Consider the following 11,378-nt stretch of genomic DNA (forward strand, 5'->3'; position numbering starts at 1 on the left):
GTGCAATCTCAAATTGTGATACCATTCCTTTTCTGTACACCATTATTTAAGAAATGGTGCCCTGCAATAATTTTCTTCATTGGCATCTGGAACTTTGTCATTTTGAAATTTCTCATTGCAACCATAAGTTTTGATGTCAGCTTTGTGGGCAATAATCCATCATGCAAAGAACTTGTAAGCAAGAATCAAATATGTATGGCATTTTTAGAGGCAAAAAAGAAAACCCCTTTTCGTCAAGGATATTGGTACTATGATATGACAATAGTCAATCGCCCAAAACAAGTCAATGACAATGCCAAAACTGTCTGTTGCCATAGAATGGAACAAAATGGCAGAGTCTACCATGTGATCTTTGCTGGAGCAAATGAATATTTCGAATTTGGGAGGTAAGGAAAAGCAAGGCCGTGTACCAAAGAGTGAAGGTAATTTTTATAGCTAGTCAAGGCAAGAGTCCATGTGAGACTATTGAATGGATGGAGGTGAATGAATGGGTTAAAGTAAGAGTCTCTTGAACCAACCATTGCAAAAATGTTAGAACTAATCAATTAATTAGTTGTTCTTTCACCCTTATATACTCTTTTAACTTGTTTCTTTTTAATATGGACTCTTGACACCCTCATCCCTCAATTTTCCCCTACCTAATGAAAAAAAAAAAAAAAAAGAGGATGGTGCATGCATCTTGATTAACATTATGGGCAAAAGGAGGTGGCAACTTTTGCAACTTGGATAATTAGGCTTCTTAACAAATACATAACTGAATGAACTCTATATGTGGAGGGACTCGTCAATATATCAAGTTTTTTCTAGTTTCCTGTTCTCTCTTATGCTATGTAATGGAGATGCCAACTTGCAGATGGTGATAGAAACATTTCTACAACTTGATGTTAGCTTATTCAAGTTTAATATGGTTGTCGCACAAACATTATTTATGTTGGCATATATATATATATAAAGATTGTTTTTATTTTTTTACAATGAACACAACAATGTTGTAATTTTAGACATAAGAATTAAGACTCGAATTACAATTGAAAACTAAGTGGAAGCGAAACTAGAACTAAATCATAATCAGAGTTGAAATAAAGAAACAAAGGTTGGATTCCAATTCTTATAAAGAACCATACTCAAAACTGGAACCGGACATTCCTACTATTGATAATAATTATAGATTAATAATTAAGCAGCTAAACAATATTTTGTGGAACATGATTTGTTGTTGACTTGGAAACTTTAAATCATCAACTTTTAGTTTCTTCTTTCCTTGTTTTCATTTTCTTCTTAAAATAGAACTGCTAATTGATTGTTAGAGAACATAAACCATTTCAGTATAACCTTAATTATCCAAATAATTATAATTTAGACAAAAAAATTAGCTTGAGTGAATCTTACGAGCAATCTCATTGCTCCTGTCCATGTTTTGATAATGTTTTCATTTTCTTGTTAAAATAAAAATATCAAACTGATTCTTATAAATATAAGCCATCTTGGTATAATTTTCATTATTCAAGTGATTATAATATGGATATAAACAAGCACCATGAAAGCTTGTAAACTATATATATATAAAAAAATAAAGCGAAACTTGCTTCTCTCTTAAAAAAAAATCTCGCGTCATCAACATTCTTGATTTTTCATCAAAAGTCCCACCTCAATTTCAGCTTTTCACTACCTTGAGTTTGCATATTCCATATTGTGTGTATAACTAATTCTACATGTTGCAACAACTTTACATTCAATCAAACTCACCAAGATCATCCCCAAATTCTATTGTTGTGTACTGCAAAAATATGTAAATTACAAAAAAATAAAATAAATACACAAAACACCAATATATATGTAATTCACCTCTTCATATAGAGTTACATCTATGGGCATGCTATTTTCCACTATCAATAAATATAATCATCAATTATAAGCTCGAAGCTATACTACCTGTTAACCTAATTACACCTAATAAAACTCTCACTATGTAACTGTTCATAGTAAATACATTAATTAGACCTCTTAGTTTTCTCTTAGATATAATTCAATATATTTATTACTTTAACTACTACACCACAAAGGGTGTCTTCAACTAAGCCCTCTCACTAATGGATAAGAATTCGTGTTTTCAACTAAGCCCTCTCACCAATGGACAAGAATTTCTTCCTCTTGAATTATTTGTCTTTTCTCTAACTTAGGTTAAAGTCTCTTTCCCTTCATGGGATTGCAATGGGCAGAGCCCTTCATCAATGAGCAAAGCTACTCCTCAGTAATAGTAAAGCCACTCACTCCATGGGCTAAAAGCCAAATAACCTTTCTATTATTCTCCTATTTATAGTGTTAATTCTCTCAATCCTAATCTAATTATAAATCCCACTTAATTTAAGAATAATACTAAAATAGGAGTTCTACATATTATAGCAAATAATTCTTCATCTATTGAGGAATATTTCTCCCACTAAAATAAGAAAAAAATATCTCTTCAAATCCCACTAGGATTTTGAGTCATAATTCTAACAATCTTCACATTAACTCAAAATCTATCAACCATTGTATACCTTAAATTCTTGGGTCTCTTCAATCATCAAATCTTCATGCCTCCCTTTAAATCTCCAATCTTCATCTTAGGTGTAACTTGCTTCTTTCTTAAAAAAAAAAAAAAAAATCTTGCATAATCAACTTTGTTTATTTTACATCAAGAGCTCCACTTCCATTTCAACTTTCCACTACCTTGAGTTTGCATCTTCCATGTTGCTCGTATGACTTCTACATGTCACAGCAACTCCATCTTCAACCAAACTCACCAAGATCATCTCCAAACTCTAATATCAATTGTTGTATACAGCGGAAGCATGCCAATTACAAAGAAATAAAGTGAATATACAAAACATCAATATTTATGTGGTTTACTCTCTCCACATATGACTATGTCCATGGGCATACCATATTCAACTATCAATAAGTATAATTATCAATTATAAGCTCAAAGTTATACTACTCATTAATTAATTACAACTATTCATAGGAAATACATTAGTTGATCCTCTCAGTCTCCTCTAGATATAATATAATATATTTATTACTTTAACTACTATACCACAAATGGTGTCTTTAACTAAGTCCTCTCACCAGTGGACAAGAATTCGTTACTGTTAAATTTTTGTTCTTTCTCCAGTTTGAAGCCTCTTTTCTTTCATGAGATGCAATAGGCAAAGCCCTTCATCAATGGGCAAAGCGACTCCTTTGCAATTAGCAAAGCCACTTACTCTATAGGCTAAAAGACAAATAGTCTTTTCATCGTTCTTTTATTTATAGTGTTAATTTTCTTATTCCTAATCTAATTAGAAATCCCATTCAGTTTATAAATAATGCTATAATAAGTGTTCTACATAATATAGGAAATAATCCTCTACCTACTTAGGAATATTTCTCACTCAAATAAGAAAAAGACATCTTTGTAAATCCCACTAGAATTTTGAGTGATAATTCTAACAACTTTCTCAAGTGAATCGTTGAAAACTGAGAAATGACTCCACATTTAAATTAAAAGCCAATCTAAGCTTAGTAGTAATTTTTTTGCCCTCGAGTTGTTTTCTCTCCAATTCTTAGGTAAATTCAGTTTATCACGTTATACGTTATCCATAAACAAAATCAATCAAAACACTAATTTTATGTCATGAATAGACACGTGATTTAATTTTTAATTTTCCTTTCATTTTTATATAATTATAAATAAAAATGAATAAATGGAGTGATTTATTGATATAATTTACAAATAACACGGTAAACTGAATATTACTTAAGAATCTCTCTTATCCATATGTTCTTGAAGTAGAAATCTATACTGAAGCGAACTAGAAAAGGATTTGGTCCACACCAAGTGTAAATGAGAATTTGAATACTTAATAATAAAATAAAATAAAATTGACACTCCTAGGCCATCTAACGGTAAATTTTGTCTGCATAAAGTGCTTTAATATCTTGAACGTAGCAAACTTTCTGCCAACATACTGCAAAGTGGAATCAATAGACATCAATAAGCAAGAAAAAGAAGGACACTCCTGGCCTCTTCTACCACAAATTTTTACTTATTTCTCTAAGGCTTAAGGGGAAAATTTTGAATGCCCTTGTTTCTGCGTAATATGTACATTGTGAGCTGGTAGTGACCTTCAACACCTATGCATTGACTCCTCGTGCTGTTGGGGTGGGGTGGTTGTGGAATTTTACTTGGCATTACCTGCTTCGAGAGCTTCTACTGAAATCATTCAACAATTTTCTCAACTAAATTTGGCCCCATAAAGGATGGACTCAACGGTTAAGGATTTAGTTCTAGATGCATCTCATCTCGAATTTGAATCCTATAAATTGTTGTTGGAGTTCCTTGTGAGTGGGCGATATATAAAACGGTTTGTAGGCTCTCCCTGACCATGGGATGGAAATACCCTCCTATCGTTATACTTTTTGTTGTAAAAAATGGAATGGCTTTCATTGCAAAAACATGCATGATGCATTGATTGCAATCAAGTTGTGCTGATTTGAGTTTAGCTTTAGCTACGCTAACAATTTATACATTTATGGTCTAATATAATTTATTGTTTGTCAAAGCCAATATTGGGGTTAATCAATCTCTTTATTACATCATTTGTTCCTAGAAATTCAATACTCCTCTAAATAGCATAAAGCCTTTGAGCTAAAGAAAGTCTATACATAGAAAGTCTATACATATAACAACTATACATGGAACAAGCAAGAGAACAATAAACTATAAAAGAGAAGCTCCAAATAATAGGATTGATAAAATTATACATAAAAATGATTTAGCACCTAATGCAATGCCCATTGATTATGCTTTCCTATGGTAGCTAACTTATTTAACTCCAGTAGAAAATTAAGCTATTTAATTCACTGCCATTGCACGTGGAAATTATCTCACTCTGAACATGATTGAAATCCACAAGAATGATGAAAATAGAAGAAGTAAATCACTTCAATGAGGGCTATAAGGGGTCAAAGGAGGCATATTATGAATGTTGACATCAATGGGGAATAAACGGTATTGAATGTCAAGCTCCTTGAATATTTTCACCATTTCATCCAATAATAGAGCTCTCCTTTCAAATTTCAACCCCTGGTCTTGGTGGTTTATTCTATGCCTACACCATACTGCCACTTTCACCTTATTTAAGTCTGCTAGTTCCAGCAATATAACCATTGGATTGGGATACCAGTGCTCTTTCTTACCCTCAATGTAACTGCAACAACATGAATTGAGTTAAATACAAATTCATAAATATACAATGTTATTTATGAGGGAAATCAAAAGGGAATTTCAAATTTTGAAGTATTAATTTCCTACACTATGCAATAAATTGTTACATAGTTCTAGCAATCCATTCTGAAAATTTTTTTAATCCTTTGAATTTCAATTGATTGCTTTAATTATGGTTTGAGTAGCATTAAAATTTAATAGAAGGACTATTTTGTTAACAGAAACATATCTCAAGAATTAACTTATTACTCATAAAAAAATAAAGATATTAAATTATGGTTTTTGTCATATCTTAAAGACAAAATTGTAAAATACTAAAAAAAAATTAGGATGCTATTGTTAGTGATAAAGTAAATAATCACATATAAATATAATTCTTAGCGACATGATATTCTCAAATCTTTCCTCTCAAAGCCCCATAATTAGTGAATAAATAATGATGTCAATAGCTAGGTAAATAATTTTTAATTTGCATACCTGGTTATTCTCTGTTTCATAAGAGCAATCTTTTCTGCAGGAGTCGATACGTGGATGAAGAATTCAACTCCATCGCCCATATCTGGACTACGATAGAAGTTGCCAATAGCTTTAGTTGCCAGAATGTTGTTGTGGTATATAACCTTAAGATTGTCATCTCTGAGGAAGATGGTGGTTAGGATATTCATCTCCTCAACTCTAAGCTGCATGAAATTAAATTTGTTGGAACATAAATTTTTTTTTTTTTATAGCTTATTTTGACTTAGACTCAAACTCAAGATTATGAATGGCAACGGGGTAGATTGGAAGCAGGGTTGCTTCCTCTTTTCTCGCTCCACAAGAGCTCAGATCAAGAAAGGGACTTTCTTGCTGGGAATGGGAGGGGCCAATTTCCCCGAGGGAGCTTTTTTTTTTTCATTTTAATTTATTATTATATAATGCAAAATTATTTATTAATAAAAAATAAATTATAAGTGAGATATCTAATTCTTAAACATAATCTTAATAATATATTTATATTTTTGTTAAAAAAATCATCATAGTTAAATACATAAATATATAAAAATAAATTAATTTTTAATAAAAATAATAATAAATTATTGTGTGGAATAGATTATAGTGATTCGGAATGGGGTCTCCTTGTCCCCATTCTGCAAAATATGGGATCGGGAAAATTTGATCAGATTTGGGATGAGACTGATCTACTTCGGAAATAATTGTCATTCTTACTATCGAGACTCACAATTTTAAAAAGCGATTTAATATCACTAATATAATTTTTATGAAAGAAAAAGAAATTATAATAAATAAAGGGTATATAAAGATGGAAGTAAAATGATATACCTGTCTTCCATCCACTTCACACAAATCACCTACATCAAATGGGTGGACGAAGAATAGGAAGATGATAGACTCAAACAATGTCCTGGCAGTATTCCCAAAAATGAAAGATACAACCACAATCTGCGATCCCATGAACATAACAAATTTGCTTGTGGCAATTCCAAGAATGAGTAGCCAGATAACCAATATAATAACGCCAACTACTACGTTTACCACCTGATGAAGCTTGTTTACTGCTGTTTTTGTGTCATTTAATGTCAAGGCAAGTGCTCTTCTCTCTCTAAAAGCATTCACCTATAACAATCAAATATTATCTATTGATGCATAATGCTATTTCATTAAAGCATTTTATAAACCATGGATTAAAATATCATTTGAATTCTTACCACCCAATTCTTTAGGGAAGATTTATTGATTCTACTTGTTTCAGATGCTCCTTCAAATAAACTCATTGTTTTTAAAGCTTCATCTTCTTTCATAAATCGCAATAAATCTTCCAAGTAAATGTACCTACCACATAAATTAATTGGTATTATTTTATAAAAATAACAATATGTTAGAATTAGACAAAACTATGAATATATAACTTAATTTAATGCTAGACTAGAGATAATAAGAAAACTTTATTTTAAAAAGTAATATTAATTAAAGAAAATATATCTTTACTCCTAATAACAATGATATTAAAATTACATTTAATAATAATTATAGCCTTTAAATCAATATATACATATAAATGAAAAAAAAAGAAACAAGAAAATATTGCAACAAAAATAATAAAAAAAATGGTTTGCAACACAAAGAACTAGTCAGTCTAATATGTATGCATATGGTGAATTCTATACAAAATAAAATATTTAATAATATTTATTACCATTATATGTATCTTATGAATGGAGAATTTTCACTTAAAAAATATTTTCATGATATATTAAAACAATAAAAGTCTCTGTTATTTATTCATTTTTTTTTTATCTTTCAATAATATTAAATCTTTTTTTTGGCATTATGACAAACTAATTAATTAAACATAATTTTATTTGATTGTTATATTAACCTCATATGTCACTAATTTTTCTTGAGAATTTTTTCCTTCTCGTCCATCATTTGATAATAAAATATTTTAACATGTATTGATTTTCTTTAATTTCTTTTTATTATCTCTATATTACTATATATAAATGAAATTGTGTATTCTAAAAACTCTATATATACGTGAAAAGGTTAAGAGGAAAAAAAAACAATAAAATAAAATCAACAATATACATAATGTATAACTTCAATAATTAAGACCTTTTACACATGAAAAGTATATGCATTATGCTAAAAAATAACCTTCCATCACATATAAAGATGAATCTAATAATTCAATTCTTCATATTTTAAAATGGAACTTAGCATTGAGAAGTTTGAAAAGAAGTTGATAGATTGCTAATAATAAAGTATAATTAATGAATGCATGAAAGTATATATATCTTAATTATAAATTCAAATAACTCACTTGGATCCACGGCAAGCCACATTATTAAAAATTTTTCTTGCAGCAGCTTTAGCCTCATATTCACTTCTGATCTCTACTGCATATTCATCATCATTATTTGCATCTAGAATTTGCTCTTCCAAAGTTGATAGAGAACCATGTCTTACAATATTCATCAACCTCTTCATATTCCAGGCTGAAATATTCTTAGTATTCAATTTGTGCAAGTGGTCAATAGTTATCTCATTATTTACCTTTTTGTCTACCCTTTTTGATCTCATTAAACTCTTCTGTTGTCCCCCATTGAAACCTATTCTACCACTCTTTGATGGTGAGAACACAGTTGCCTTAAGTTCTGGAGGTACAGTAACTCCAGCATTTTGCAATTTACGAATCTCAGCAGCAGTCTTCTCTTGTTCCTCCTCATTTCTTTGTATTTCAATCAATGGTGGACCTGATAATGTCTCAATTACAAACTGATTATAGATCGACTCCTGAATCCTATCAAAATAGGTACTAACATGGAAAGATGAAGCAAGAACCTTAACCATCAAAGTTTTAAGCAACCATATGAAATTGGCCGCCAAAAAGCATATTAAGATTTTTGTAACATATTTCAGAATTTCACCTTTGGTCTCCCTTCTAACCTTGGCATCAAACAAAAAATGCCAAGCCAACAAGACAAGCCCTAACCACCAACAATTCTGCACTCCATTTCTTAAGCCATATACAAAATATAATACCCTTTTTCGTAAAAGAAAATTTCTCTCAATAAAAAATACTATTATGCGAACCCCCCAACCGGAAACCAACCTCCCACATATCAAAACCAACAACAAAACCTCCCACTTCCATAATTTAAGCTCTAAAAAGGTCCTTTCCTTCCAAGTAGATATAGAAAGACTACACGCCAATAAAGCTATAATTGCAATCAAACTCAACCATTGAAGCACAGTCAGTGGACTTAAATGAACCCTTTTATACTCTTCAGGCAAATCCTCATATTCCAATGGGTCGTCTTCATCATCATCCCCAGGCTTAACTAAAAGCCCAGATTTCAATTGTTCAGATTTTACCCTCCCTGACATCATCCCCAATTCACCTGGTGATGGGTCTAAAAGCCTTGATTTCGTTTTTAGTCTTGATAATCTACTAGTTTGAGTTCGAAATGATGCATTTGATGTGCACTTCAACACTTCATCACATCTTTGTTGTTGTTGCTGTTGCGAATGAGTACTATTAAATGACCCATCTTTATCATCCTGCAAATCTTTATATCGCCTTCTAACAGACTCGACTGAACTATTAATAGAAAGAGAGGGTTCAAATGAAACTCGAATTTCCTTGGAAGGTTGACTGTTCAATGAAGACTCTTGGAAAGATGGCAAGTTTTCATCACGTAATTCCCGTCTTAGCTCATCCATTTCCATATCCATATCCATGTCTAAAGAAATCTCGTCATCCACAATATTCGATGGTTGATCCTCCACTTCTTTCTTCTCATTCATATAACCGAAGCTAGGTTCCCTCAGTGTCTTATGAATAGTATTGACATCATTGTTGGCGCTGGAAGCATCGACCTTGACGATGACCTCAGGGTGGTTAGCTCCTCCTCCAACCAGGGTTGATGGCTGTGAAATTTCTTGGGGATCATCTGATTGTTGATGGGAAAGAATAGGTAACTCTTCATGGTTTCTTGAATCTTGTCCTGAACTTCCACCCTCTGCGATTATCCTTGCTTGTTTGTAAGAGCCATGGGATTTGAATGATTTCTTCATTGAAGAATAATCCATTCTTTTCTTCGATAAAATATTCGATATATGTTTTTTTTATCGTTTTCTTTCCTTCATGTGCCTGAAACAAGATTGACCAGTATTCTGAAGAGGAATTTATTCAAAAAACTTGGTTTTCAGAATTTAGGAAACCATATTTCTTAAGGGTTTCTCAGAACATTTTTTGGTCATCTACAGAATGGTGATTAAAAAAAATACTAATTAAAAAAGAAAATATGAAAAAAAGAGAACGAGTCTACAAAAGCATCACAAGTGTCATGGAAGACGAAAATAGGAGATAGAATTGCATGGTTAGGCTTGAAGCTGTGGCATTCAGAGAGATTCACGCAAATTTGAAAAACTTCCTATAGTTTCTACTATTAAACAGAAGACAACCCCTTAATATTTCATAAAAATGGTGATATACTATATAATTAATTTAAGCGAAAATTTTCAAGATTAAGTTTTGTCAAAAAAAAAAAAAATACGAATGAGGTCAATAAGAAAAAAAATCAACTCCAAGATTTAAATTCACATAGATTAAACTCTTTTACATATATATATACATATAAAAGTTAGTCTAGGCATTATTTGATAATAGCTTTTAAAATAGTATTTAATATTTTGACTATAATTAAAATAATACCTCTCTTACTTGTATTATTTGATGATATAGCGTTTATAGTAGTGTTTAGAGATTGAAGGAGTGGTTCATAAAAAATTATCCATTCTAATTTTTAGAGGTTGAAAGATCGTTTTGATTAGGATCAACAAGATGATACAACTATTTTTATATTTAATAGCTAATGTGACACTTCTACTTTAAATCGCTATATAGGCCCTGTTCGGCAATAATTTTTAAAGTAATATTTAGCATTTTGATAAGAGTCAAAACACTACTTATCTTATTTATACTATTTAGTGACAGTATTTATACTAGTTTTTAGAAGTTGAGAGAGTAGTTTATAAAAAGCTATATCTCCTAAGTTTTAGAGGTTGAGAGTGTGATACCCCTTACCCGTCTACAGTGAAGCCGAGCAAGATATGCCACACAGTGTGCTGGAGCACCATATTTTATTCCATTACAATTTACTCTTTCTTAATTTATTTATTTATTAGTCACTAAGTGCAAATTTTTACCATTTATATCATTTATTTATAATTTTGATTTATTTGAATTTTCTGCAAATTTTATAGAAAATCCGGCAGAGTGCCGGCTGTAAATTGGAAAAATAGTTCTTCTGAACCTGTTAAAAACACTTCCAAATATATTTCAATCATCCCCAAACTCCAACTCAAGACAACACAATATCAACACAGTTCATCAAATCTCAACATTTTGAACTCATAATTTAAAATTAATTCCATGCATGAATAATTACATACTCATATTTACAAAGAAATATTCAAATTCATTAACTCACAATAGTTACAATAATTACATAAATTTACCATTTACAAGACAAAATATAGATCTAGTACAAAATGTAGAATACAAAACGAAGCCTAGCAATCCTACCAAATGCACTGCTGGTCGAGGTAACACAAGACATAA

The 11,378-nt window shown here is 30.9% G+C and overlaps 1 protein-coding gene across 1 annotated transcript; it reads right to left on the reverse strand.

The window, feature by feature from the left end:
* Positions 1–4,823: 4,823 nt before the first annotated feature.
* LOC131183234 (mechanosensitive ion channel protein 8-like) lies at positions 4,824–9,844 on the reverse strand. Its single transcript, XM_058153610.1, has 5 exons — positions 8,073–9,844; positions 6,958–7,081; positions 6,572–6,865; positions 5,729–5,931; positions 4,824–5,234 (listed from the first exon to the last, which is right to left on the reverse strand). The coding sequence occupies exons 1-5, from the start codon at positions 9,842–9,844 to the stop codon at positions 4,970–4,972; spliced, it is 2,658 nt and encodes an 885-aa protein (XP_058009593.1). The 3' UTR covers positions 4,824–4,969.
* Positions 9,845–11,378: the final 1,534 nt, after the last annotated feature.

The sequence above is a fragment of the Hevea brasiliensis genome, chromosome 1, assembly GCF_030052815.1.
Source record: "Hevea brasiliensis isolate MT/VB/25A 57/8 chromosome 1, ASM3005281v1, whole genome shotgun sequence".
Classification (NCBI taxonomy): domain Eukaryota; kingdom Viridiplantae; phylum Streptophyta; class Magnoliopsida; order Malpighiales; family Euphorbiaceae; genus Hevea; species Hevea brasiliensis.